Below are 27,915 nucleotides of genomic sequence, written 5' to 3'. Positions count from 1 at the left end.
CCTTTCTGACTCACTGCTGGGGTCCCCAGCGCTTGCCTATATGGGGGAACCTACCCAGCTCCCCTTCTAGCAGTCTCGTTCAGCATGCTCCACTGGCAGGGCCTGCTGGGATTCTCCAGCAACTGTCACTGCTCAGCGGACGCTGTCCTAATCTGGCCTTGCCTGTGAGGGAACATGATACTTGTACTAAATCGGGTTAGAAACTGATGCAGGTACATCAACGCAATGCCCTGGTGCAGACAGTCTTGTTTCTGGTTAAGAGAGCACTACAGTAAGAAATCAGCATGTCAGGTGCTCTGAAACAAGTGAGTGTCTACACATGTGGCACTGAGTTAACCCAGGCATTGCACAGATGCTCAGAGCACAAAGAAAGAATCACATTTATGCTTATGCATTTTCCACCCATGAACATTACAATGGCAGGTCAGTATTGTCATCCACATGTTACAGATGGGGAAGCTGAGGCACGGGGAGAGAATATGACTTGCCAAATTCACCCAGCAAGGCAGTGGCAGAGCCAGGAATAGACTCATATTCAGAATGGAGCCCTGGCCACTGAAGCAGTGCAGATGCCAATGCCTTGATCCTACCAACATCCACATGCTTACCTTTAACGATGTGTACAAGTGCAGGATCAGGGTCTAAAAATGTCCCTTGCTGCAAATAAAACACCAAGATCCTGCCATGAACCCAGGTTTCCCTGCAGCTGCATTGCCTTTGCACAGCACGCTGGGACGCTGGCAAAGGTAGGGCCCGGCTAGTAGCAGGATTTGTAGAAGTGGAGAGCCACCTTCCATCCCTCAGCAGCTGGTGATAACTGACACTTCTAGATTGCTTTGCAGCCTGACACCCTCTGGAGACTCTGCAGGATTCATCTGACCCAGGATTGAAATGTGGCCGCTGTTTAATAGCTCACAGCAGGGTCATTTTAGGACAGGGAATGAGAGGGTCCTCTGTAATGACACAGCAGGGATGATTTTAGGGAGGCAGAATACAGGTACCTGGGTGGATACGTGGCTGGACCCCACCTTCCTTTTGCAAAAAGCGCCCTGGGATTTTAATTACTCCAAGCAGTTAGGACATCGGCTTTATGGGTCACCCAAACGACAGTGCCACTTTGTGTGGCTACTCTGTGCTAACTCACTGGAGCAGAGAGAAAACAGCTCACTTTCTACAACACCTCTTCTTTTCCTGTGAGAGTCTTCCATCTCCACTGCTGCCAGAGGCCCTCATCTGAATCAGGCCCTGTTGTGCTGGGTGCTATACAAACACTTCTGAAGGTGCAGCCCCTGGTGCAAAGAACTTACAGCACATGACCTCAGTTCTGCAGCCGGCTTGGGGGTGGGGGGTGTGCACCTTGACGCCTGCCCAACTCACCACGGACTTGGATGAAGCAGAGCAGAGCTTAGGAAAGCATCCAAGAGGCCTGCCCACATCTGTAGGTGACACCTTTCTCTGAACCTTGGACTAGCTGAACAGGCGTTGTGCTTGGAGACAGTCGGGTTTGTCTGTGCGGGGCTGAAGGCTGGCTTTCCGGATGGGAAGGCAGATGAGAAATGCCCAGCACCTGTGCTGAATGGCGCCCGCCCACCCACTTCCCAGACACCCAATAGTACCTGTGCTGAATGGGGCGGTTTGCAACTTCTGGCTGGGGCTGCTTGTGGAGGTTAAGGAGGTGGCTTTAATCACAGCAGTAGCCTATCACCAGATGGCTATATATAGCTTCTCCCCATGAGCTAAAGGTATGTTGCATTCTTCCTAACCTCAGTGTGGGTTGCTGGCATTATGGGGCTGTGGAAAGTGTTTCTGGGGGTGCTTGTCTGGAGCTCAGCTCTTGTAGCTCAGAGAGGTAAGTGTGTGGTGATAAGTTCCCCTGTGGGTTCTAAGCTAAGGTCCAGTACTCAAAAATCAAGGGTGTTTTGTTTTTAAACACACTGGGGTTCTTTTTATTTGTCCTCTAGCTTTTAAACCTTGTCTCAGCAACTAAATCACTTTGCTCTCAAATGAAGTTGAGTCTCATGCAATAACATGACTCCAGAGGCTGGCTCTGTAAGAAACCTCTAATGTTCTAACTCTAGTTTTATACTTCCTAGAGCTACCAACACACTACTCTTCAAAGGACCAGCTTTGCCTTGACCCTGCTCCTTTGATCTTGGCGATTAAGGTTGTAAATGCAGTAACCCACCCTGAAAGCTGCTTGCAGGCTATTTCTGAGACTCCTTGCCAGCCCATTTATTTTGCAGCTGTAACCCTTCAGTGCCCAGTTGCTGACTTTCTTCTTTCTGCATGGGTGCCCCACTCATGTTCTGCCTCTTCCTGCTCCTTCCCTCTGAGCACACCCCACCCTTGCTCTGCCTCCTCCTGCCCCTGTTCCTTCACCTCCCACTGAACAGTGGGTGCTCAGCACCCACCATTTTTTCCCCATGGGTTCTCCAGCCCCAGAGCACCAATGGAGTTGGCACCCATGTTTCAGCCCACCCCCAGGATAGAAAGTTTTGAGAAGGCTTGAAAATGGCCTCCTTTCCTTAAAGGAGCCTGACAAGCAGGGATGGGCTCTAAAACAGTTTCCCTGGAAGTCCCCAGGTGATGGGTGACTTGTTTAAGAGTAACAAGCACAATGGCATTTGTGAAAATCTGATGGTGATGCGCACTCACCTTTCAGAGGAGTGAGGCCAACAGTGAACCAAGTGCATGAAATTCCTCCTAGTTATTAACAGGCAATATGACACTGAAGCCAGATCCTCTAGCTTGAAGGTCAAAGAGCCTGGGTAGTCAAACCTCCAGGTGCTGGCTCCTTTCTAGTAACCACAAAGGTTCTGAAGGGTGGGCTAGCTGATAGCTCAGCCAGCAAAGCTGAGGACTCCTGACATTCTTGCACAGAGGTCCTGTTACCTGGTGGGATTACAGTAGGTCTGGGGGAAAAGATGTCTCTGGGGGCTTCTCCAGAGGGTTATGTCAAGTCTGCTCACTCTCCTCTAGCACCCATTAACTCTGTGCTCTATGAGTGTAATAAAACCAGCATCCACCTGGCTGTAAAGATGGACCCCTGGGGAAATGGACTCCTGCTGGATCCACAACTTGTGCACCTGGGCAGCTGCCTCTACTCAATCAATGATCTGCAGGGCTTCCTGCACTTCCAGTACCACCTGAAGGACTGCGGCTTCTCACGGCTGGTGAGTCAGAGCCCTAGCTGGGGCCCAGGCTTGTGTTCCACTCAGCATGGTGCTGTCTGCTACTCAGATGCCTGTGAGCTGGCTTGTGTTGGCTGTGTGGATGAGAACATACTGCCCTCCTGCTGGGTGAGGGGTCTAAGAGAATGCCCCTCATGTGCTGAAGTGGCAGGGCGACGGGGATGGCTGTACAATATCCCAAGAGCCTATTACATTGGATTCAGATCCTGATGCTCCATTATGGACTGTTGCTCTAGCTTGGGGGCATGGGGTGAGGCTGGGTCCAGGCCCACTAGCTGCACACGTTGGATCCCCTGGCAGAGGGGAGAAATACGAAATGACAAACACCCTTCCCAAGTAGTTCTTACCTAGCTGGGCTTCTATCCATATTCCAAGTCTAATACTCCCAGTAACAGACTGGTGCCCTGCCAGGGAAGGGGCAGGGGGCAGTGCGGAGCAGCATCTCTCCCTTGCTTAGGGGCAGGGCTTGTCTCGAGGAACAGAAATCCTGTTTCACTTCCTTAGCAATGAACCAACCCTCCCACTTTGCTTGGCTGAGAGCTACAGAAGGAAGCTGTCACTGATGCTAGTGCTGACTGCCACCCTCTGATTTCTTCCCCAGATATCTGGGAACATGGCTGAATACTTCACGGACCTGGTCTACAGGCCTTCCCCTGGCACAGGCGGACGCTACGCCAGCTCCTTTACTGAAAGGATCAACTGCACTGACTACAAGTAAGCTGCCAGCACTTGGCCTTGGCTACAGTCCTAAGGGATGATGCTAAAATTTCCCAGGCTCATGGGCTTCACTGAGGGGTAATAGGATGCCATAAAAAGAAGCAGGGATACAAGGCAGGGTCTAATCAGCTGATATGAGGGGAATGATGTGCACCCCTAGTTGTCAAAGGGGGGGTTGATCACAGGGCCAAAGCAAGCACATGTGGGATGAGTTGTCCTGGCTATTGCCATCTAGTAAATCTGGCTCAGAACCCCAGTAACAAAGAACCTAAAATACCTCTAGGAGCCTGGCTGAGGGTGGGGAGGGTAGCAGGCACCCTTGAGTACTGCAGATGAAAGGACTCAGCATGTGCGGCTCTAGTGCTAGTAAAGTATTATTGTGGGTACCTCAAACACTCCTATGAACTACAAACAGGCTGGAGGGTCTCATCCTGCCCTTCCTGGCAGAACAGTCTGATATTTTGGGGGAAGGGGGTTGGGGACCTCCAGTGCTAGGGCCAATACAATGGGGGAACTAGAGCTCAAGGATCTGAATGAGACTTCACCTGGTAAATGGAGCTAGTGAAGGTGGCTATGAGAACTTGGTGGGAGGGGGCAGCCTGGGGAGAAGGGAAAGCCTGGGGCTATCAGAGGGAGTCAAACTACATTAGTGTGACACTCGTGGGGCTGACTGCCATGTTTTCACAGCAGTGCATGATGGGGTCACCAGCATGAGCTGACCCTGCAAACACCTGTCTGCAGGTTACTCTGGGATATTCAAGCCCCTGTGGACATGGGGGTGGGGGTGGGGGTGGGGAGGTGTCAGCCTTCACTCCCGCTCTAGAGCAGCCTCTGTCGGGTATCCTGTGGAGCAGGAGTGACTTGAACTTTCCAGTGCAGCTGAGGTGGCCTCTGGCCTAGCACTCCCTGATACAAGCAGGGAGAACTCCCCCTTCCTGGGAAGGGAATGATAATCTGATCCCTGCAGGGTAACCCTTTCCTGCCTCTCCTAGGACAGGGCATTTGGCTCCTATGTACGTATCTTCAGTGACTGGCCACCTGTCTGCCTCTGGAGTGCTAACATTCACGGTGACCCTCATGAATGGTAAGATCCCTGCAGAAGCAGTGAGTGGTGCCAGCTGAGCTTGCTGTGATCTCCCACTGAGCCTCCTGCAGCTTCAGGCAATAGCCTAACCCAGTTCCCTCCACCCCTGAGACTCCCTTTGCCTCTCTAGGATGGTGTCTTATGCTCTTGACACCATGGCCATCTCCTTCTAGAAAACTACTGAAGCAAAGCCTTGTGCCTCATGATCTTGTAATGCATTCGCAGGAATACCCATCAGAACACACATCCCCAAAACCTGCATGCACTTGCAGAAGGCTCCCAGTGCTTGCTGGTCTTGGATGAAGACTTCATTCTGTATAGTGCACTTTGATAACTAGCTCTCATTTTCTTGCAGTGGACTTCAGTGCCCCATCAGACTCAAAGGTCATCTTCCTAGGCTCTCAGATCCATATGGAGTTTTCTGTACAGAGTTCCTTCCACCAGCCTCTGCAGATCTTTGTGGATGAGTGCACTGCCACCCCAACCCCAGAACTTAGCAAGTCTCTCAGGAACTATAGCATCATTGCAAACCATGGGTAACTATCTGCAGGAGACAGCAGCTCTGGGGTGCTTGAATGTCTGAAGTGGCATAAGGTGTGGAACATGCTCCTGGGACTGCCCCAACTCCCTTGTAATGGAACACGCTGGGTTCTTAAAGCTCCTACACAAATCCTAGAGATCAGCCTCTCTATTCCAAATCTGACTCCAGCTGACTTGACTAAGCCACAGACTACCAAGAAAGTAGCAAATGAAGATGTCTGGCTTGGCCTCTGGTAACATGACCCCTTAAAGAACTGGACATGCTGGCATAATTTGACATATCAAGCCTTCTCCATTGCTAGGGCAACTTGGTGTTCATATTGCTCTGTAACACTTGGCATAGGTCTTTGAAGCTCTTGAAGTACTGACTGCAGGTGGGGAGAGAATAATACAGTAGGTCTCTCCTAGGGTCAAACAGTTAAACTCACTGGTCCAGGGACTGAGAGAGAGACCTGTCTTCCTGTTCCAGGTGTCTTGTGGATGGTAAGGTGGCAAACTCCCAGTTCCTGCCCAGACGAACCCCTGAAGCTATCCAGCTCTCCCTGCAGGCCTTTGAATTTGTAGGTGTGGACTCTGATGTAAGTAAGATTCTGAGTTAAATGTACAACTTCCATCTAGGGCTGGAATGCCAAATGCCTGCATCCTCTGAATGCAACTTGTTAAAAGCCATTCTTCACTGACTAGTTGAAGGTCTCCACACCATAAAGCCTTTATGGCTTTAGTTTCAGCTAAACTCTCGCTTGGGGAAACTGGCACACAACTGCACAGTTCTTAATGCAGTTATCTGTTCAACTGATCGTCCAAGAATCTAGTGAACAGTGCCTGAGGACTCTTCACCTCTCGCATACTTCTGTGAAGCATAGCAGTTTAACTCCCCTACCTCATGCTTTCCTTAAGCCAGTGATTCTTGACCTATTTACCACTGTGGGCTGCATATGCAGCTGTGTTATGTTGTGCAGGCTGTATCCACACATGTATGGCCCTGAAGATGTCACATGGGCTGCAGCTGTGTGCTGATTAGACCACTAGCAGGCCATGAGTTGAGAACCATTGTCTTAAGCACTGAAAGGCATCTTCAGACAACATACCCTAGTTTGGAGGCAGGGCATCAGCCATGCTCCTAGCAAACAGGCCTTTGCGAAAGAGATTCCATGCACCAAGATGCTTTTACACTGATGTTGAAGTGGCCTAGTTAGTCCAGAGCTGGATGTTCTGGCCACCTCAGGCTAGCATCACACAGCTTTAGCATGGTGATACTGAGCATTGTGAATCCCAGGGACTTCCTAGGTGTGGCATCTAAGTCCCATCTGCAGGGAATCCCCAAGCTGTGCTTGGGATTCTCAGCCCTATCAGACCAGACCTAGTGGTGATCCACGTTCAAATCTCCCTCACCAACCCCCTACCCCACATGCCTGAAGGTAGTCTCCCAATCCCCAAATGCTGGGCTAAAAAGGGAGAGCTCTTCCTTCCCCTGCTATCTTGTGCAGCTTGCCTCTAGGGGCCCAATAAGTAGGTAGGGTCTGAGCAAGCTTACCAGACTGGGCCCTACAAGCAGCTCTGTGTCTTCAACCCTCATCCCCCAGGCCACTTGCTCTGGGGCTGAGTGCCAAGCATGGGGCTGCAGGGTGCATGCCCAGAGATGGAAACCTAAGGAACTTGGCCCAGATATCTAGGTCCTGAGCAAGGTTAGGCACTAAGGGAGGGGGGTGGAAGCCCAGTGGGGCTTCTGTAAATCCTGCTTCTGGGATTTAGGCACTTAACTACCACTTTAGGTGCCTAACTCCTTGTGAAAGCAGCATTTTAGGGGTGGCAACTGCCTGGAAGCCCCATCTGACTCCTCCATAACAAGCATGGGGTCATGACAGATCCATCCCCAAACCAGAGCATCTCTGAATGGCAGCACATGGGGGTGGGGGGTGAGAATGGGAGTCCTGGGCTCTGGACTGCACTCAGAGCCCTAGTCAGCATAGCTGCTCTGCTTTTCCCCACCCCACCAGTGATGAATGTTTCTTCCTGCTAGGCAGTGGGGATGACTTCAATCTGCTTTCTTCTCTTTGTGCCCACCTCCAGATCTATCTCCACTGCCAGGTGCTGGTCTGGGACCCCAAAGTGCTCATGGATCCCACAAGGAAGGCCTGTTCATTTCACAGGGACACCAACAGGTAAGGGCTGCTGGGGGGAAGGAGGAAGTGCTATTCTCTAGCACTAAACCAGCTAGAACAGAATCTGGCTGTTGTCAGTGGGACAGACCCATGTAACGCCACCCACGAAGGACCAACCTGCAGAGATGCTTGCAAACAATAGCCCTCTGGAGATTCTTCTGAGGGCAACAAACTTGGCTTTAGTGGCCAAAGCAACTCTAGCTTGTGATACCACTTGCTGCTTCATTACCTTTGTTTCTCCCACTCCACTGTGGTGGACGGACTATAACTAAAGGCAAAAGCAGCAAACTCAGTGGGACTAGCTAGACAACACTAGAAAGCATTCAGGTGAACTACATTAGGTTGGGATAGGTGATAAAGGCTGGTTTCCCTTGCATACCTACCTAGCTTCAAGTGCTGTGCCAAAGTGACTTGGTTCAAAGTAGGACAGAAAGGCCCTTCCCTAATGATTCTCTCCCTTTCATGAAGGTGGGAACATGGTCCCTATAAACACAGAATATAGGCTTCTCTTGCAGTAGTGAGACTGGGTTTGACAAAACAGGTCAAGCACAAGTGTAGAGGGGGAGGAATCCATGTCTGCTGGAATCAAGGCCTGTCTGGAGCAAGGAACCAGGCAATTCACATGATCTGTACCTGCTTCCCTCTGTGATGGGTAGTGAGCTTTACCAGGATTTCTAGCACGCACCTCTCCCCATGGGATGCAGTGCTGGAATTCTTCACTGGGGGAGCAATGACCAATGATGCCCTTGTGCTGCTGAGTCCATGAATTTTGTTTTGAACACTTAAGATTGGATGAGTTCAGTTGCAAAACCAGCAGCTGGCCAAGCAAACTCTTGGTGTTTTCAGGGCTACAGCCACATTATAAGCTTTTGTGGGGGTTGAGTCCCAGTCCATCCAGACATAGAGCTAGTGCAAGTAGAACCAGTCATGCCAAGCATGGACCATGGAGTCAGGTGGATTTGTCCTCTGCATGGCTGGCAATGCTACTGCAGCATAGATAGTGGCACTGTTTAAATACCTGCTACCTCATTGTACATGTACTTGAATTCATAGCTGGACTCTCACCCCTGCTCAGTGTAGATATCGCCTAAGAACACCCATGCTCTGCCAGTGCTCATATCTTACAACCACACCCAACTTCTCCTTGCTGCAAGGGACAATGCTCCCAGTCAGCTCTACAATCCATGCCTGCTTGCTCATCTCACTCCCCTTAGGGGACCCCCTAGGAGAGAACTACCAAGCCTCATGCCTGTCTGACCCCAAACAACTGACATTCCAGCTCCTGTTGCAAGCAGATGCTCAACTGCCCTTTCTCTTCTGAAAGCCTCAGTGCCTAGGTGAGTTAGGAGCTGCCTGGGACAGCATAGGGACCTCACATAATCCCATGTAACTCAACTTTTGAGATGTTGATCACCAGGGTGAGTCACCTGTGTACTGCTCTCCAACAGGTGGGAACTCCTGGACAATCCCTCTCTGAGCTCTGGCTGTAGCTGCTGTGACTCCCTATGCCAAGCCACAGCCTCTCGCCACAAGAGGGACCTGAAAGGTACTGGGTCTGAGAGGGAAGCATGTGGGGGTGGGGTAGGATGTTCTGTGTGCTCAGTGGCCAAGTCTCCACTGTCAGGAATATGTCTGGCAGGCTTGGTTTGGGGTGTCCCTTCAACTTCATGCCACAGGAGTGTCACATGGCATGAGTATTCCAGCATCTCAACTCTAGTGAACTGGATATCTGGTAATGATGTGCTCCTCCTCTTAGCCCAAGTGAAGGGAAGAGCTCGCATCTCCTGAGCTAGCTGCGTAAACGAGCTCCTGGCCAAGCAAGAGATGGATTGTTCAGTATTTGGGGGGCAGGGGCAGCAGGCTTGTATAATTTTCAGTGGTGCCCAGAATGGGTCCAAGTCCCACCCCCACACCTGCCTTGTAAGCCAAAATTCTTTTTTAAATCTAACATTTCTACTGTTTCCAGTACACTTTAACAGTTTCCCTGCATTGCTCTGGGGTGAGGGCTCTAGGGTGCAGGCAGGCTACCTTGGGGCTGGGGCCAGAGAGGACTCTAGTCCTGTTCTCCCCACCAACAGCACACCCACGTGGCACAGGCTTGGCATATGCTCCTAGAGGCCAGGCCCTTCTTGGGGTTAGAAAGCCTGTCCTCTCCCCTGCAGGGGAGACCTGACATCACATGTGCACCTCTTCCCCCTTCTGTAGCTGGCAGCAGTTGGCAAGGGGCCACAGAGCAGCAGGCAGGGCCGGGATGCTCTGGGGGAGGTACAAGGGGGTGGCAGGCAGGGCTGGAGGAGAGACCCAGCCCCAAACACTAGTGGAGTCAGGACCTGAACTTGCTGGAGCACAGGCACCATGGGCCCATATAAACTGCTGCCCCAGGAGTCTGAAGGTTCCCATCTTCTTCCCTTGCAGAGCCTGGGGCAGGACTTGTCCATGCTGTTGTTGTTGGCCCCTTGAGGGTGCAGAAACCAGCTGCAAAGACTGGAAGCTATGAGTGGGACTCAAGCAGCTCTCCTGCAGCCCAGAGTGTCACAGGTAACTACCCCTCATGTGGGCTGAAGCTGTGTTCCATAGCAACCAGACAACTGCTGGCTACAGTGGGAGCCCTGACAGGCAGGGAATGGAGTTGGTACAACAGCACCAGAAAGCTTAGCTGACCAGTGGGAGGGGAGCAGGGTTTGAACTGCCTGATGCTTTGCTCAAGAGACCTGAAGTGTCTCCCCACCTGGGCAGTGGGTGGGTGTGTGGGCACCTACAGTCATACCTCCTCCAGACTTCCCACCATTCCTGGCCTTGCTTTAACCAAGGGAGCTATTTAGCTTGTCATGGAGAGAAGCTGTCTTCATCCAAGCTTCTGAATCCTAGCACACTCCAGCATCTATTTCTTGTCTTTAAAGAATGTAGAACCCCCAAGGAAGTCAGAGCAGGTGCTTGCTAGTCTTGGCTAAAAGCTGTTGCTGCACATAGGGGTGGATCAACTGGGCTTTAATCTGAGAATTCCATGTGAGGTAGAACTGCCAAAAATGGGAAGAGACATAACTAGCTTAATGCCCTCCCTGAGCATGGTGAGAAGTTGGGAGGAACTAACTACCCACCTTCCACCCCAGTTACAATGGGCTTGTCAGCATAACTAAGCTCCCATGAACATCACACCTGTGCCCCACCCTGGCCTAAGGGTATCCCAAAAGATGTGGCCCATTGTTGCAGTGAGGGATGGCTTTGGGGAATAAGCTGACTCTTTCCTCTTGCAGGAGAGAAACCAAGTGTGATGCCACCTCCTGTTGGTGCCCTGCTGCTGGAAGTTGCTCTCATTGCTGTGGTGTCCCTGGGTTTCTGCTTGTACAATGGCCATCACAGGAGGCTCTGCCCCAGAACCAGGAGGGCTGCAGACTCCTGCCCAGATGAGCTGGTTACTGCAGACCAGGAGAGTACAAGCATTAATGCAGATGTGGAATGAATCCAAGTAAAACCTTAAATTCAGATGGTGTATGCATGTCACTTACAGCTGGGCTGGGAGCTCCTGGGCCTCTGAGGTGGAAGGGGACCAGCAGGTTGAAAGCTGCATTTGACTATCTAGTACTGCTTTCTAGCTAAACTACTTCTTTACCAATATTCCCTCACTAGCCTGAGCCAGGGCAAGTCTTGAATACTTGTTGTGGAAGAGCTTCACTTAGGCTTGATCCTAACCCCTGCTGGTAGAAGTAAATCACCTTCAGTAAATGGGGGGTGTCTAGATTCCAGTACTAACCTCTGGGGGAGTGTGCCCTGCCTGGAGCAGCCGTTCCCTGGACACTCCATGTGCTGGGGGTCAGCACGAAAACATTCTGGTGTCCCATAACTGTTCAAAATGCTCTAGCACTCTGACTTGCTTTGAAATGTGAGCAAACTGCTGCACTGTCTTGCTCCTACAGCTAGATATCCAGTAATTCCTGCAGGACTAGAGGAGGGCAGGGACTTTGTTCAGTCTGACCTTAATGAAACAAAGTCAATTTAGCACTGGAAACATCCAAGTGCAGGTGTAGTCCTGATAAACCCTCTTTCATGTGTCCTCTCCAGAAGAATAAGAGACAGAATAGTCGAGTTCCTCAATAGACTCAATATGGGGCAAACCAGCTGAGCCTCCATAAGGGTTTAAAAGATCTTGCTTGATTGTTTTAATGTAGGGTTTTTCCTTAAAGAAAAAGGCATTGGTGGGGCCACCTACTGCTCTAGGGAAAGTAGAAAGCCTCTGTCAGAGCTAAGGGTAGAGCTGGACTAGATTTGACAGCAGTGGAGGGGACTACTAGTTTAGATCTGCTGCCTGCTCCTTCTGTTCTAAACACCTCTAACCCCCAGAGAGATTCCTGGGGCTCTTTTTGCTGGCAGGTCAGGGAGAAGTACTCTGTCCCTGACTGAGTTTACCTTGGCTCCCCCTCCAAGTCTGCCCAGCAACCAATAGGCAGTGAGAGGCTGTTCCCAGGGTGCTCAGGAAAGGGGAGAAGCAATTTTTGAGTCAGTCTGGAGCCAGCCAGGATTGGCTATTTTGGGGAACTGGCGCATCCCAGGCCTGCAAGCAGGGTTCCCCCTGAGAATTGCCCTCTAAGGACCTGACAGCAAGATTCCCTCAGCTGGGCTTTTCTCTCTCCAGTGACTCCGTTTTGTCAAGGTTGTTTTGTTTTTTGCTGGGGAACTTCCCCAGCCAGGCTGAGTTTAGCATTCCAGTTTCCTAGGTGAGTCAGTCACCACCTGATCCACTCTGCTGTGGCTGCTAGTCCAGGGCTGCTGCCTGCTGTGAGTGTCTTAGGGTGACCAGATGGCAAGTATGAAAGATCAGGCTAGGCAGGGGGAGGTAATAGGAGCACCCTTTTAAAAAAGGGTGGGGAAAAAAAGCCCAACATCATGACTATCCCAATTTTATAGGGACAATCTTGATATTTGGGGCTCTTTAAAAAAACTGAAAGGGTGCTCCTACTACCTCCCCCTGCCCCCATCCTGATATCTTGTCACAACGTGTCTAGGCACTGGCCTAGAAGACATCTTGGATTTTTAGTACAGTTGTGTAACCTGTACCTTGAGCCCTGCACCCTTTGTGGTGACAAGTAATCCTGGGAGTGAAGCAGCCTGACTCCTGCCTGAAGAGGATCCCTGCCAGTAGAGATCAGCCTCCCTGCAGTGACTGAGTCCAGAGTCAGTTTTGAATCTGAGGATTATTCATGGAGTTTGAGTGCACCATCTTTTAGTTAGTCAGGGGATTTGTTGTGGGGATCCCCCTATTCCCTGGACTGTCCTCAAGCCAGGGAGTGAGGGTTTGGGGATTTTATAACCTACTTCATATTACACCTGTGGAGGGATTTACCACCCCCTCCCACTTGAGTCCACACTGCTAAACAACTGCAAAGAAGATATTTTGGTCATAGGTCATCAAGGGCCCTAACAAAATACACATACCAACAGGCTGCTAATCTTACATTTGTTACCTCAGGTCACATGACTGGGGGAAGTTACAGGTATTATCAGCATGGGCATCAGTGACCCTAAGCATAGTGTTTTACCCTGTTACATTTATCTCCTGTTTAATAAAATATATTTAGTCCAGTAGTTGTATTTGTGTTATTTCTCAGAAGTCTACAACTATCTGGCAAGTAATGGGAGATTACCCTGGGGTTAGAATTTTCCTCCCAAGCTGCCCTGGTGACTCTGTCAGGACCCTGTCAAGAGTAGAAGCACCACCAAATTCATATGGGAAAAAATAAAGATACACCCTGCTGAGTGGGTGGCAGGATCCAGAAGAACTCAAACATGTCCATCAAAACCTGTAAGCAGATTGGCATTAAAGAAGGTAATGAGGGTGGAGAGGGGGTGCTACAAACCTTTTTCCTTTAAACCCCGTTAGTGATCTTACATGCCCATAACTGACCTGCAGCAGGACTCACTGCTCCAACTCATAAGAACAACTGTACCGCATCAGACCAAAGGTCCATCAAGCCCAGTATCTGTTTACTGACAGTGGCCAATGCCAAGTGCCCTAGATGGAGTGAAGCTAACAGGCAGTGATCAAGTGATCTCTCTCCTGCCATCCATCTCCATCCTCTGATGAACAGAGGCGAGGGGCACCATTCTTTACCCTTCCTGGCTAATAGCCATTTATGGACTTGGCCACCATGAATTTATCCAGTTCCCTTTTAAACATTGTTATAGTCCCAGCCTTCACAACCTCCTCAGGTAAGGAGTTCCACAAGTTGACTATGTGCTGTGTGAAGAACTTCCTTTCGTTTGTTTTAAACCTGCTGCCTATTAATTTCATTTGGTGACCCCTAGTTCTTGTATTATGGGAATAAGTAAATAACTTTTCCTTATCCACTTTCTCCACATCGCTCATGATTTTATATACCTCTATCATATCCCCCCTTAGTCTCCTCTTTTCCAAGCTGAAGAGGCCTAACCTCTTTAATCTTTCTTCATATGGGACCCTCTCCAAACCCCTAATCATTTTGGTTGCCCTTTTCTGAACCTTCTCTAGTGCTAGAATATCTTTTTTGAGGTGAGGAGACCCACATCTGTACACAGTATTTGAGATGTGGGCGTACCATGGATTTATATAAGGGCAATAATATATTCTTAGTCTTATTCTCTATCCCCTTTTTAATGATTCCTAACATCCTGTTTGCTTTTTTGACCGCCTCTGCGCACTGCTTGGACATCTTCAGAGAACTATCCACAATGACACCAAGATCTTTTTCCTGACTCGTTGTAGCTAAATTAGCCCCCATCATATTGTATGTATAATTGGGGTTATTTTTTCCAATGTGCATTACTTTACATTTGTCCACATTAAATTTCATTTGCCATTTTGTTGCCCAATCACTTAGTTTTGTGATATCTTTTTGAAGTTCTTCACAATCTGCTTTGGTCTTAACTACCTTGAGTAGTTTAGTATTATCTGCAAACTTTGCCTCCTCACTGTTTACCCCTTTCTCCAGATCATTTCTGAATAAATTGAATAGGATTGGTCCTAGGACTGACCCTTGGGGAACACCACTAGTTACCCCTCTCCATTCTCCCAGAGTGGAACTGCTGCTCAGACTACAGTAGAACCTCCAACATGAACACCTCAGGAATGGAGGCTGTCTGTACCTCTGAACAAAACATTAGGGTTTGTTCAAAAGTTTACAACTGAACATTGACTGACTTAATACAGCTTTGGAACTTTATGATGCATAAGAAAAATGTTGCTTTTAAGCATCTTAATTTAAATGAAACCAGCTCAGACCACTTCCTTAGCTTGTCAAGTCTTTCTTTAAAAAAAACAAAAACTTTCCCTTTCATTGTTAATTTTACTCCCCCCGCTCCCCCTGCTGTCTGCTTGCATACTTCCACCTCCATCTGAGGTGTGTAGTTGACTGGTCAGTTTATCTCCGGTGTTTGTAACTCTGACATTCTAGTGGAGCTGGGAAATAACTGAAAAATGCCTTCAGGGCCTTCCTCAGGAGGAGACAGGGTGACCAGACAGCAAGTGTGAAAAATCCGGATGGGGGTGGGGGTAGTAGGAGTCTATATAAGAAAAAGACCCAAAAAACAGGACTGTCCCTATAAAATCAGAACTTCTGGTCACCCTAGAAGGAGATAGTGCCAGACAACTTCTGCATTTAACTTCTTCTACCTTAATCTTGTAAGCTTAGGGCAAAGCTGCCCTGCTCAATCCTAGGCCTACAATCTCTTCAAAGGATTTCCGGGGTGTTTATCAAAATACCATCAGAGCATCTGAGAGCACTAGATCTCAAAACACTCATTAACTGGAGGTATAGAGAGGGGAAATGACTTGACTCAGGTCATCCAGGGGCTAAGCTGGGCCTAAACCTAGCCATCCTGAGGCTCCAGGCCTAGTCTATAGCCACTAGACCACATTACCTACCAGTGCTAGGCACAACCAGCCCTGTTTGGGAAATGTAGCCAATGAGGGCCATAAACTGAGTTGCTCAAGTTCCCCCATAGAAGGCTTCTGTCAGAGCCAAGCCTGAGCTTTCAGCATATAACCATCCTCTCTGCTGTGACCCAGGCAGGGGTAGTGGTGGTACCTAACCCTTCCTTGCAGGGGAGAGACTGAGGATCCTTGAGTTCAAGGAGAAGCACAGCAGCAGACTTGCCCTGAGGCACCTTCATTGACTAAGGGCAGTGGCTGGGAGGTGAAGCCCCCATGCTGTTGTAGAGCAAGGTTATTGTTTGCGAAAACCAGTCTGCAATGAAAGAGAAGGGCGAGAGCAAAGCAGCCTCTGCATGAACTGATCATAAAGGGATGGGGCATCTAATTAATAGTGACAAGCCTGGGATTTTATTCTGTAACCTAGACTGTCTGAATCAGTGTGAAACTAAGCAACCACAGTTCAGACTATCACCAGGTTCAATCACTGGGATTCATAGGCTGTTACCATCCAGTGTTTAAGTTCAGACCCTTTTGGCTGTTTGTACATACATGACTTTACAAATGACACCTGTGAACTAGCAAGACATTTTGTACTATCTTGGAGTCCTGAGCTCAGTTGTGACCCCTTCATGCTAGGGTCTGGGCAACAGTCAGCTGACCTTGCACCTCAAGAGCTTCCAGTCTAAGCTGATCAGGGACAGGATGAGAAGTGACTTGCATGATGTCACATGGCAAGTCAGTTGCTGAGATGGAAGTAGACCCCTGTCCCACGCACTGGACCACACTCACTTTCACTTTTATCATTTTAACATGCGCACATGCTGTTACTAGACTTCTCAGCAGTTTCACCAAATTTAAAGTGATGCTGATTTAAACTGGACTCTGGTGTGGAAATGGTTAGTGGTGGTGTTCCAAGTAGCAGGTAAGGTGTCTCAGTTAGGAAGAGGTTAGCCTTTGTTTACTTAGTACAAATACGTACTCTATGGCGTGCAGGTAAATGCCCTTTTGGCAGAGTCAGTTTCATTGCTGGCCCCAAACAGCCACGTCCCCTTTTGTTTGCTTCTTCCTCACAGCGACACGGGAGATCAATGCTTCTGAAGGATAAGAAAATGGGCTTGTACACACACAAAAAATAGCAGCCACAACACCTCAATCTCTGCTTTCTTCCTCAGAAATGCCTAGGCTTGACTCTCTTTAATGATATTGTCTGTCCATGGTTCTGCTCTTTACCTTGTTTACGTACTGGTCTCTGCCTTGCGCCCTTTGCCTGTTCCCTGAAGCTTGTCCACCCTACTGCCCCCGGTATTTTGGTTCTTAGTCCTGTATCTGATCAGACTGATCCTAGGGCTGGCAACAGTTGATACTGCTCAGACAAAGCTGGGTGAGCATTGTGACCCGCTGTGTGATCTCCACAGGTCTGGCATGTTTGTGACATAGACGGGGGCTTTGGAACGCTGCTCTCAATGTTCACTCTCCATTTCCTTCCCAGCAGCAGTGTAGAGCTGCCATGCTGGGTCAGAGCATAGTCTGCTTTTGCCCAGTATCCTGTCTCTGACAGCAGCCCATACCAGAGCTTCACAGTGCACAGAGCAGAGCAGTTATGAAGAGCCCCTGTCTTCCACTCCCAGCTTCTAATAGTCAGAGGTTTAGGGTCACCTTGAGCATGGGTTGCTTCTCTAACCATGTTGGCTAATAGCCATTGATGGACCTATCCTCCAGGAACTTATACAGTTCTTTTTAACACCCAGTCATACTTTTGGCCTTAACAACATCCCATGGCAATGAATTCCTCAGATTAGTTGTGGCGTGGAAAAAGTACTACTTGTTTGTATTATTGCATCATGTGACCCGTTTTTTGTGTTGTTATTTACCCTTTCACACATGTTTTTCCACACCAATCTTGATTTTTATGGGCCACTATCATATCCTACCCCCTCAGTCATCTGTTTCCTAAACTGAACAATCCTAATCTTTAGTCTCTCGTCATATAGCAGCTATTCCAGATCCTTCATTGTCTTTGTCCTTCTCAGAACCTTTTTCAGTTTCACTATTCTTCTTTCTGAGATGGGGTGACTAGAACTGAACATGACACTGTCAAGGTATGGGTGCACCATGGTTTTATATAGTGGTATTATGTCTTTTTCTGTCTTCTTTTCTATCCCTTTCCTAATAGTTAGTAACCTACTGTTAGCCTTTTAGACTCCTTCTAATTTAGAACCCCTCATTGGTAATGTATAGTTGGGATTATGTTTTCCAATGTGCATTACTTTGCATTTATCAGCATTGAATTTCATCTGCCATTTTGTTGCCCAGTCACCCAGTTATGTGAGATCCCTCTAACTCATTGTGATCAGCTTTGGACTTAATTATCTTGAATAATTTTGTTCATCTGCAAACTTTCCACTTCACTGTTCACCCTTTTTTGCAAATGTTTAATGAATATATTGAACAGCACAGATCCTTGGAGGACCCCACTGTTCACCTCTCTCCAGTGTGAAAATGACCATTTATTCCTACTCTTTGTTTCCCAACTTTGTACCAGTTACTGATCCAGGAGAGGACTTCCCCTCTTATCCTATGGCCACTTAGTATTTTTTAAAGAGATTTTTATGAGGGACCTGGTCAAAGGCTTTCTGAAAATCCAGCTACACTGTATCAGCTGGATCACCCTTATCCACATGCTTCTTGATGCCTTCAAAGAATTCTAATAGAGTGGTGAGGCATGATCTCCCTTTACAAAAAATGTGTTGACTAGGGTTGCCAGGTGTCCAGTTTTCAACCGAAATGCTTGGTCAAAAAGGGACCCTGGCAGCTCCGGTCAGCACCGCTGACTGGGTCATTAAAAGTCTGGTCAGTGGGGCAGCAGGGCTAAACCCCTTAGGGGCTCCCAGTAGTGGCCAGCATGTTCCTATAGCCCCTAAGCGCAAGGGCAACCAGGGAAGCTCTGTGTGCTGCCCTCACCTTGAGCGCCGCCCTTGCAGCTCCCATTGGCTTGGAACCACAGCCAATGGGAGCTGCGGGGGTGGTGCCTGCCGCACGGGCAGCAAGCACTACGCGGAGCTGCCTGGCCATGCCTCTGCCTAGTGGCCAGACATGCTGAATGCTTCTGGGAACAGCACAGAGCCAGGAGCCCCATTGCGCTGCCAACCAGGAGCCATCTGATGTAAGTGCTGGCCAGCTGGAGCCTAAACCACCTGCCGCAGGTCAGAACCCCTCCTGCCCCCTAACTCCCTCCCAGAGCCCGAATCCTGAACCCCAACCCCTTACTCCAGGTCAGAACCCCCCTCCCACACCCATTTTCTTCAGCAGCAACCGCGATGGCCGGATCTTCGGCTGCCCTGGTCGCCGGCATTTAGGCGGAGGGAGCTGGGGCCGGGGAGCATGGGGGAGAGCCGTCTACAGCAAATAAGGGGGCAGAGGCGGCACGAAGAGGAACTCCCCGCCCCAGCTCACCCCTGCCCCGCCTCCTCCCCAAGCACAGCGTGGCTGCTTCACTTCTCCCGCCTCCCAGGCTTGCAGCGCCTAAGCTGATTGGTGCCGCAAGCCTGGGAGGCGGGAGAAGTGAAGAGGTGACGGCGTGCTTGGGGTGGAGGTGGAGCAGGGGTGAGCTGGAGTGGGGGGGGTGCCTCAGGGCGGAGGGTGGGGGTGGGGAGCTGCCGTGGAGGGGAGGAGCTACCGCGGGGGAGGAGCACTTCAGGGCGAAGGTGGGGAGCTGCCGCACAGGGGGAGGCACCTCAGGGTGGGGGCTCAGGGAAGGAGGAGGGTGCAAGGTGGAAGTTTTGCCTAGGGCATGAAATATCCTTGCACCGGCCCTGCTCTTGAGCAAGGTGCTTCTCAAATTCTTTCTTGGCCTGCTGTCTTATACAGTTACAATTTACTTGCCAGAGTTTGTGCTCCTTCCCAGTTTCCTCATTAGGATTTTTCCTTCAAATTTTAAAGGATGCTCTTTTGCTGTCTATTTGCTATAGCGCCATTCTTTTGGTCCTCCTCCTGTCTTTTTAGATTTGGGGTACACATTTAGTGTGAGCCTCTATTACAGTGTTTTGAAGTCGTTTCCGTGCTGCTTGCAGGCATTTTACCTTTGTGACTGCTCTTCTTAATTTCCAGCTAACATCCTCATTCTTGTGCAGTTTCCCTCCCAATAAAAATACAATTTAACTACATTATTGTCACTATTACCCAGCAGCTCAGTTATAGTTCCCTCGTGGAACAGATCCTATGCTCCACTTAGGACTAAATCAGGAATTGCCTCTCCCCTTGTGAGTTCCAGAACTACCTGCTACAAGAAGCAGTCATTGATGATGTCTAGAAATTTTGTTTGCTTCATGCTTGGAGGAGAACATGAGGATTTCAGATTGAGATCTTGTCTAGATTGGATTTTAAAACCCACCTTCATATCTCAGAGGGGCTTGTGCTCACATGGGGAATCTTGCCTGCTTGACTAAACTGTCAGTCTTTACTCTTGACCTTTTTAGTACAGTAACTCCTTGCTTAATGTTGTAGTTCTGTTCCTGAAAAATGCAACTTTAAGCAAAACGATGTTAAGTGAATCCAATTTCCACATAAGAATTAATGTAAATAGGAGGGTTTAGGGTCCAGGGAAATTTTTTTCACCAGACAAAAAATGATATAGGACATAGATAGATATACTCACAGTGTACGTTTTAAACAAACAATTTACTGCTGTTCACAGCTATGATGATTGTGAAGCTTGGCTGAGGTGGTGAAGTTAGAGGGTGGAAGAGGGTGCGATATTTCCCAGGGAATGCCTTACTGCTAAATGATGAATTAGCACTCGGCTGAGCCCTCAAGGGTTAACTCTTTGTTAATATAGCCTCTCACACAAGGCAGCCCGAACACAAGGGAGGGGAGACAGCACAGCAGACAGAGACAGACACATACATTGTGTGGGAGGGAGAGAGATGCACACTGCCCCTTTTAGGAAGCTGACTTACTCTAAAGTGCATTGTCTTTTTAAGTGGATCAGGAAGTTGAGACGGCAGCTGCTGCCCCAAGCTCTCTGTGTCTCTCTCGGTCCATGTCCCCTCCCTGGTCTCTATGGAGAAGGGGTAAGTGGGGTGCAGGAGCAGGGGGGAGGGAGACACCCTGACATTAGTCCTCCCCTTCTCCCTCTGCGCAGCAAGCAGGAGTCTTTGGGAGCAGCTCCAAGGCAGAGGGCAGGAACAGCACATGGCAGTAGGGGGAGGGACACCTGAACTGCTGATTGCTAGCCTGCTGGGCAGCTGCAGCACAGGAACTTAGGGGAGCGGAGAGCTGATGGGGGGCTGCTGGTCCACCCTGGATACAAGCCCCCACCAGCTAGCTGCAATGGGCTGCTCTTCCTGCAAGCAGTGGACAAAGCAGGCGGCTGCCAAACGACGTTAGAAGGGAGCATTGCACAACTTTAAACAAGCCTGTTCCCTAACTGATCAGCAATGTAACAACGTTAACCGGGACGACTTTAAGTGAGGAGTTCCTGTAGCTGAAAACTCGCTTCTGTGGAGTTAGTTTAGTACCTCTCCCTCATTCTCCATGTATATGTAATAAATGTATATGCATGAACCTGACTTTGCTGTTATGCCAAAGAAGGGTAGACTCTACCTGCTGATCAGTTAGATTAAGTGTGAGGATCTGCCAGGTTAGACGCAGTAATTTCTCAATGATCATGTGTTACGTGATCTCTAGTAAAACACCTGCCTTGGTAGGGACACTCCTCTTCCGCAGCTGGGATAAAGGAAAATTCAGGCTCTAGATTTAAAGCATCACCACCATTTAAGTGGAGACTGTTCTTATACAGTAACTTATGGAGACCGGCCTTGGTCTGTATCATCCCCACAAACAGCAATCGGATGCCTCCATAGAAAGACTGTTGCAGAGTGAGCTGTTTGTGCCACATGGAGCATTTTGTAAAGCCATCCTGTTTGGACTCTGTTCAGCTCCAACAGCAGCTCTCCATCTCCCCTTTGTGAGACCCTTTTTGTAGGAATTCATCTCTTCTTACATCTCCTTCCTCCTGTTCTCAAACCTGGCCCGTGTCGACAGCACCCTGGGTATCAGCCATGCTTACCCAGCAGGCTGGGTTCAGCACCTGTGATTCTTCCCTGAATGAGTCTGTGAGCAGGGGGACCGGACAGCTGAAACCAAAGTATTGTTTGTTTTAACAGTGTGTTGGTAGTCCATCGCTGACGATGATGACAATATTGTTGCAGTTCTCATATATGGCTATGCATATGACCCCGCAGTCCAAACCCTGATGAACAGAGTCTGCCACACTGAGGGATGGGAAGTCTGTATCTATGATCTTTGCTGATGCAACTCTGTGATGCCTTTCATGTGCAGCCTGGAGATGATTTCATCAATCTGCTCAAACTTGTCACACACTGATCTTGTCAGAGACCACCAGTGAGTCCTTTTCTGAGCAATTTGCTCAAATTCTTTGGGATTGATGCCAGCTGTCAAAGTTAGAATCAGGACTCACAATTTGTCAGACCACTCTGTTTATTAGCGCAGCGCTCCGCCAATAACATTCAGACTATGTGAGTGGCCATGCAAGGCCTGAACAGTCTTATTTATACAAATAAAAGAGTGGGAATTAGACAAAGGGACAAAGAAAGCAAAACAGTAAAATTCACCTGGGGCACAGCATGCATATCCTACTTTCTTACTAACTGTTATCGATCTAAGGCTAATACTTCACCAATTGCCCTTAAACGGTGCAATTGTTCTATGTTAATGTCTGTGTTCCTGACACCTGGATTGCAACATTCCAACAATTTTGCTTAAAGGTACAGACAACATTTCTTTAATCCTTTCTGTTCTTACAATATAATTCATTCTACTTTCACACAGCCCACCGGGGACTCCTCTTCAGCTTATCTTTGAAGCATTTATACAGATGACCCTTCTTTCTTTTGCCCTGACTGAGCTAACAGCTCCCCATATAAGATCTGTTTTGGGACACAGTGGGTAAATGTGCAGAACATTTACCCATTCTGATGACATGTCCGGTCCACCTAAGCTGTGCTCTAAGTAACATTTCCTCAGTGCTGGTTGTCTTTGCTCTCTCAAAGACCTTCATATTGGTCACTGTGTCCTGCCAGCAAATGTTCATTACTGAGCAGAGGGAGCATATGTGAAATTGCTCAAGCTATTTAATTTGACGTCTATAAAGAAGCCACGTTTCAGATCCATGCAGGAGAGAGGTTAGAACTACTGCACTGTAGATCTTCAATTTGGTGGAGAGATGATGTGATGTGTCCCCTCTGGTGTTAGTTGGACTGGTGATCCGCTATATCACTCTAATCCTTGACTCTGGGGGCCAGCCTGACCCTGCTCCGCTGTGAGAACCCCCACTCCAGCGCTGTTCACACACAGCCTCTGGCATGTAAGCTGCTCCCAGCACACGAGTGAGCACTTCTGGCCAGCCGCTGCTTGGATTGTGCAGCTGAATGACACTAGCCAATATCTCCAGTCCCAGACACAACCCTAGGAACATCTGTCTTGCAGTGTCCAGTTATGTCCCCTGGGTGCTGCAAGCTTTTATGAGTTCGTCAATTTGACAAAGAAATTGATATGTACCAGGCTTGTTATCCCAAGGGGAGTCTTTGACACGCTTCAAACCAAACGCGCTGCTTCAGGTAGAATAAACAAACTAATTTATGAACTACAAAAGATAGATTTTAAATGATTATAAGTAAAAGCACAGTAAGACAGATTTGGTTAAATGAAATAAAAGCAAAGCACATTCTAAGCTGATCTTAACACCTTCAGTGCCCTTACAAACTTAGGTGCTTCTCACCACAGGCTGGCTGGTTGCCCTTCAGCCAGGCTCTCCCCTTTGATCAGCACTTCAGTCACTTGGTGGTGGTATCTGCAGATGTAGGTGGAAGAGAGAGAGAGCATGGCAAACGTCTCTCCCTTTTATGATGTCCTTTCTTCCCCCTTGGCTTTGCCACCCCACTTCAGAGTCAGGTGAGCACTACCTCATTGTAGTCCCAAACTGATCAAGGGAAGGGGGGGTGATTCACCCAAGAGTCCAACAGATTCTTTGTTGCTGCCTAGGCCGGTGTCCTTTGTTCCTGTGAGGCTGGGATGGGTTTGTCCCATACATGCCCTGATGAGGTGTGAACTGCTCCTCTGCTCCTGGAGAGTTTTTGCCTGGGCTTGTTTTAAGCCATGAGGACACAGTTTCAGACTCATAACTATATATATGAAATTACAACCTATAACATTACTATAACAATAATGCTCATCATGAGCCTTCTGAAGACACCTGACATGACAAACTTTGCAGTGGATAACACACAATCATATTATAAGGATGAACATGGGGGTGGAGGGTGTTTCCTCAAGGTACCGAGTGTCACACCTGCCCCCTTAGTCGGTGACTAACCCTCTTGCAGTAAACTATGCTGAAGGCAGTTTGTGTTATAGTTCTCTTGGCACCCAGCCATTAAGGCCATGAGGCAGCATGCCTCAATTTCTCCCTCACCCAGCAAACTGGGTTTGTTATGGTTTCTCTGCTGTGGTATGCTTTAAGTCTGTTTATGGGTATCAATTGAAAAGTAGCATTATCATAAGGTTTAACATCCATGTCAAAATTCTTATCTCCAAAACTTAACATTAACATTTATCACAGATGTGCGTTTACAAGTGTCTGTTCAGATATTCTAGTTTGAGGTTAGTTTGCTCATTACCCATGGCGTCCTTTGACTTTCTCCCATGTAATCAATCACTGGCTTTTCTTTCTCTCCAGTGTTCCCCTCTGTGTGGACTCTTAATTTAATCATGTTTCTGGAATTATGGTGCCTCAGGGTCTGGAAAGATGGGTGTTCAGGGGGATCCTGCCCATTGGCTGCCCTTTTGGGGAGTGGTCTCCCAATCCCAGGACTGTACATATATGGAAAATCCAGCTCCCTTTTTTGGATTACCCGGTGCTTCCCCCTCCCAGCCCTGAGTGCTTCGTTGCCCCTTTTCCCAGAGCACTACAATCTGTGCTCTGTGGGCTAGGTGTGTTTACCCTTTGATCAGATGCACCTTTTCCAAGCAGCTTTACCATAAGTGGCTTTACTAATTCTGGAGGAAATTTCCTTATTGGGGGAGGCGGGGTACCATTACTCAAGATGGTACGGCCCAAATATTTGAACTGATCCACATTGTTCAGCTGTGTGCCTTGGATGAAGATGGCTGGTGCTAGGGCATTGGAATGAGGTGCTGGTTGGAACAAGACCTCTGTCTTCCCAATATTGATGGTGAGGCCAAAGAGTTGAGATGCTTCAGAAAACCTATCAACAATGATCTGAAGGTCATCATGTCTATGGGCCATCAAGGCGCAGTCATCTGCAAAGAGTATCTTGACGAGAAGCCTCTCCAGTGTCTTGGTCTTAGCACTGAGTCTTTCAAAGAGGGAGCCACTGAGTCGGTAGCAGATGTATATCCCCTGATCCAAGTTGTCTTGTTGCATGGCTGAGGAGACAGGCAAAAAAACAAGCTGAACAGCACTGGAGCAAGTATGCAGCCTTGCTTCACTCCATTTGAGATTTCAAACGCATCAGAAAAGTTACCACTGGCAAGTACTTGCAGTGTCATGTGGTCATGGAACAAATGGTTGATTTGTATCAACCTTCTTGGGCAGCCCAGTTTATGCAGAATAGCCCATAGACCCTCTCTGTTGACCATATCAAAAGCTTTGGTCAAATCGATGAAAACTGCATACAAGTCCATGTTCTGCTCTGAACATTTTTGCTGAACCTGCCTTACGGCAAAGATCATGGCCATATGTAACCCACACACCTGCTGGGTGTGATGTTCTATCCCGTCTAGGGCACTGAGACCACTTAGGAAGAGAGAGAGAGAGAGAGAGAGAGAGAGAGTAAAATGGGTCTGCTCTACTTAGCTAACAGCTAGTTGACTTTTAGCTCATGTGGTAGAGGCTCAGGCAGTAAGCTCCAGAGGTCACCGCTTCAATCTCGTCTGTTGATGACTGGGCTCTGTCGGCATTACACATAGTACTATGACCTGGTCTGAAACTACATTGTGCTTCTGGAAGATTCTCTTCAGAGATGTTGCAATGAATCTGTTCAGTAGAATGCACGCTAGTATTTTCCCTGCTGTACAGAGGAGAGCAATGCCTCCGCAGTTTGCTGCCTTTGTTTTGAAGAGTGATACAATAACAACATATTTGAAGCCTTTTAGCATTTCTTCTTCCTCCCAAATGCTACTCAAGTTGTCATGAAACACCTCGATGGCCTTGGGGTGGCTACTTTATACAATTCTCCTGGGATGCCATGCATTCCAGAGGCTTTGCCAGAGTTCAGTTGTTTGATGGTGTTATAAACAGATAAGTAAGAGTTAATAGAACAAAAGTGCTTCATATCTCTTTGCCTGGAAAGGGTTAACAAGAACAGTGAGCCTGGCTGTCACCTGACCAGAGGACCAATCAGAGGACAGGATACTTTCAAATCTTGAGAGAGGGAAGTTTTGTGTGTGCTGTTAGTTTTGGTGGTTGTTCACTCTGGGGGCTCAGAGGGACCAGACGTGCAACCAGGTTTCTCTCCAATCTCTCTGATACAGGCTCTTATAAGTTCAGAATAGTAAGTATTAGGTAGATAAAGCGAGTTAGGCTTATATTTGTTTTCGTTATTTGCAAATGTGGATTTGGCTGGAAGGAGTTCAAATTTGTATTTTGCTGAAAGGATTTTAATTTGTACTTGTATACTTAGGCTGGGAGGGTATTCCCAGTGTCTATAGCTGAAAGACCCTGTAACATATTCCAGCTTAAATTTACAAAGATAAATTTTTACCGTTTTTTCTTTCTTTAATTAAAAGTTTCTTGTTTAAGAACCTGATTGTTTTTTTATTCTGGTGTGAGACCCCAGGGGACGGGGTCTGGATCCACCAGGGAATTGGTGGGGAGAAAGGAGGGAAGGGGGAGAGAAAGGTTATTTTCTCTCTGTGTTAGTATTACTTTCTCTCTCAGGGAGAGTCTGGGAGGGGGAGACAGAAGGAGGGGGAAAGGTGAATTTTCCTCTCTGTTTTAAGATTCAAGGAGGTTGAATCACAGTAATCTTCCAGGGTAACCCAGGGAGGGGTAGCCTGGGAGAGACAATGGTGAGGGAAAGCGTTTACTTTCCTTGTGTTAAGATCCAGAGGGTGTGGGTCTTGGGGGTCCCTGGGCAAGGTTTTGGGGGGACCAGAGTGTACCAGGCCCTGGAATTCCTGGTTGGTGGCAGCGCTACAAGTTCTAAGCTGGTAATTAAGCTTAGAGGAATTCATGCTGGTACCCCATCTTTTGGACGCTAAGGTTCAGAGTGGGGAATTATACCATGACAGATGGCTTCTATAACTTCCTCAACTGATGGAGGGAGATCGAGATCCTCTTTGATGGGTTTCGCAGGTAAATGATCAAGGACACACCGAACAACTGTGGACTATTGTGGACTATAGTAGACTATTGAAGCGTTCAGCCCATCTCTGTACAATTCCCTCCTTGTCTTTGATGAGGGTTGTGCCATCTGCTGAGTTCAAGGGGGCTGTGCCAGATTTAGGTGGACTGTAGACTGCTTTACGTTGTTTGTATCTGTGTAATGCTGGACTTCTGCAGCTTTCCTCTCCCACCACCCATCCTGCATTCTCCTCCTTCTCTTCTCATTCTGGGCTTTGCTTGGTAGGTACTTAAACCTATCTTGCTTTGAGATTTGGAAGTGAGATCTTCCTGCCATTCAACAGATGCTTTCTGCTTGTCACTTAGGTGTTTGGGGATGTCCTCGCTGTTCTCATCAAACCAATCCTGGTGCACCATTTTCTTTGTCCCCAGCACTGATTTAGCTGTGTCAATAATCACGTTTGAACTGGTTCCATTTTTCTGTTGGGTTGCCAGGAATTGGCAGGCATGAGAAAAGCTTGTCATCAAGTGACTTCTGAAACGGCACCTGAGAGTGAGTGTGCTTGAGCTTTGCTCTGTTGACGGCTGTTCTAGGAAGTTTGGAACACTTCTGGTGTCAAGGGACTATATGCAGGTTGAGCACTGCTCTGACTAATGTGTGGTCTGCCCAGCATTCTGTACCACGCATGGTTCTGGTAATTCTGACATCGCAGATGTCTCATTGGTAGGTGATAACATAGTTGATCAGGTGCCACTGGACCATGGGTGCATCCATGTAGTTTTATATTTATGAAGATGGTGTTAGTGAGGAGCAGACTGTGTTCTGCACATTTACCCAAGAAGAGTCCATTGCTCTTCATCTTTCCCACTCCATGTCATCCTATCACACCTCTCCAGCCACTGCTGTCTCTACCAGTTCTAACATTAAAGGCTCC

The 27,915-nt window shown here is 48.3% G+C and overlaps 1 protein-coding gene across 1 annotated transcript; it reads left to right on the top strand.

Annotated features, from left to right (window-relative positions):
- The first annotated feature begins 2,876 nt into the window (after positions 1 to 2,876).
- LOC115660942 (zona pellucida sperm-binding protein 3-like) lies at positions 2,877 to 12,572 on the top strand. The gene is made up of 9 exons (XM_030582915.1): positions 2,877 to 3,173; positions 3,793 to 3,905; positions 4,901 to 4,992; positions 5,348 to 5,528; positions 6,002 to 6,110; positions 7,603 to 7,694; positions 9,143 to 9,240; positions 10,110 to 10,232; positions 10,949 to 12,572. The coding sequence occupies exons 1-9, from the start codon at positions 2,925 to 2,927 to the stop codon at positions 11,152 to 11,154; spliced, it is 1,263 nt and encodes a 420-aa protein (XP_030438775.1). The 5' UTR covers positions 2,877 to 2,924; the 3' UTR covers positions 11,155 to 12,572.
- Positions 12,573 to 27,915: the final 15,343 nt, after the last annotated feature.

Source organism: Gopherus evgoodei, chromosome 13 (genome assembly GCF_007399415.2).
Source record: "Gopherus evgoodei ecotype Sinaloan lineage chromosome 13, rGopEvg1_v1.p, whole genome shotgun sequence".
NCBI lineage: Eukaryota > Metazoa > Chordata > Testudines > Testudinidae > Gopherus > Gopherus evgoodei.
Note: the sequence above shows the minus strand (reverse complement) of the source record. Positions and strands in the feature narration are given on the sequence as shown.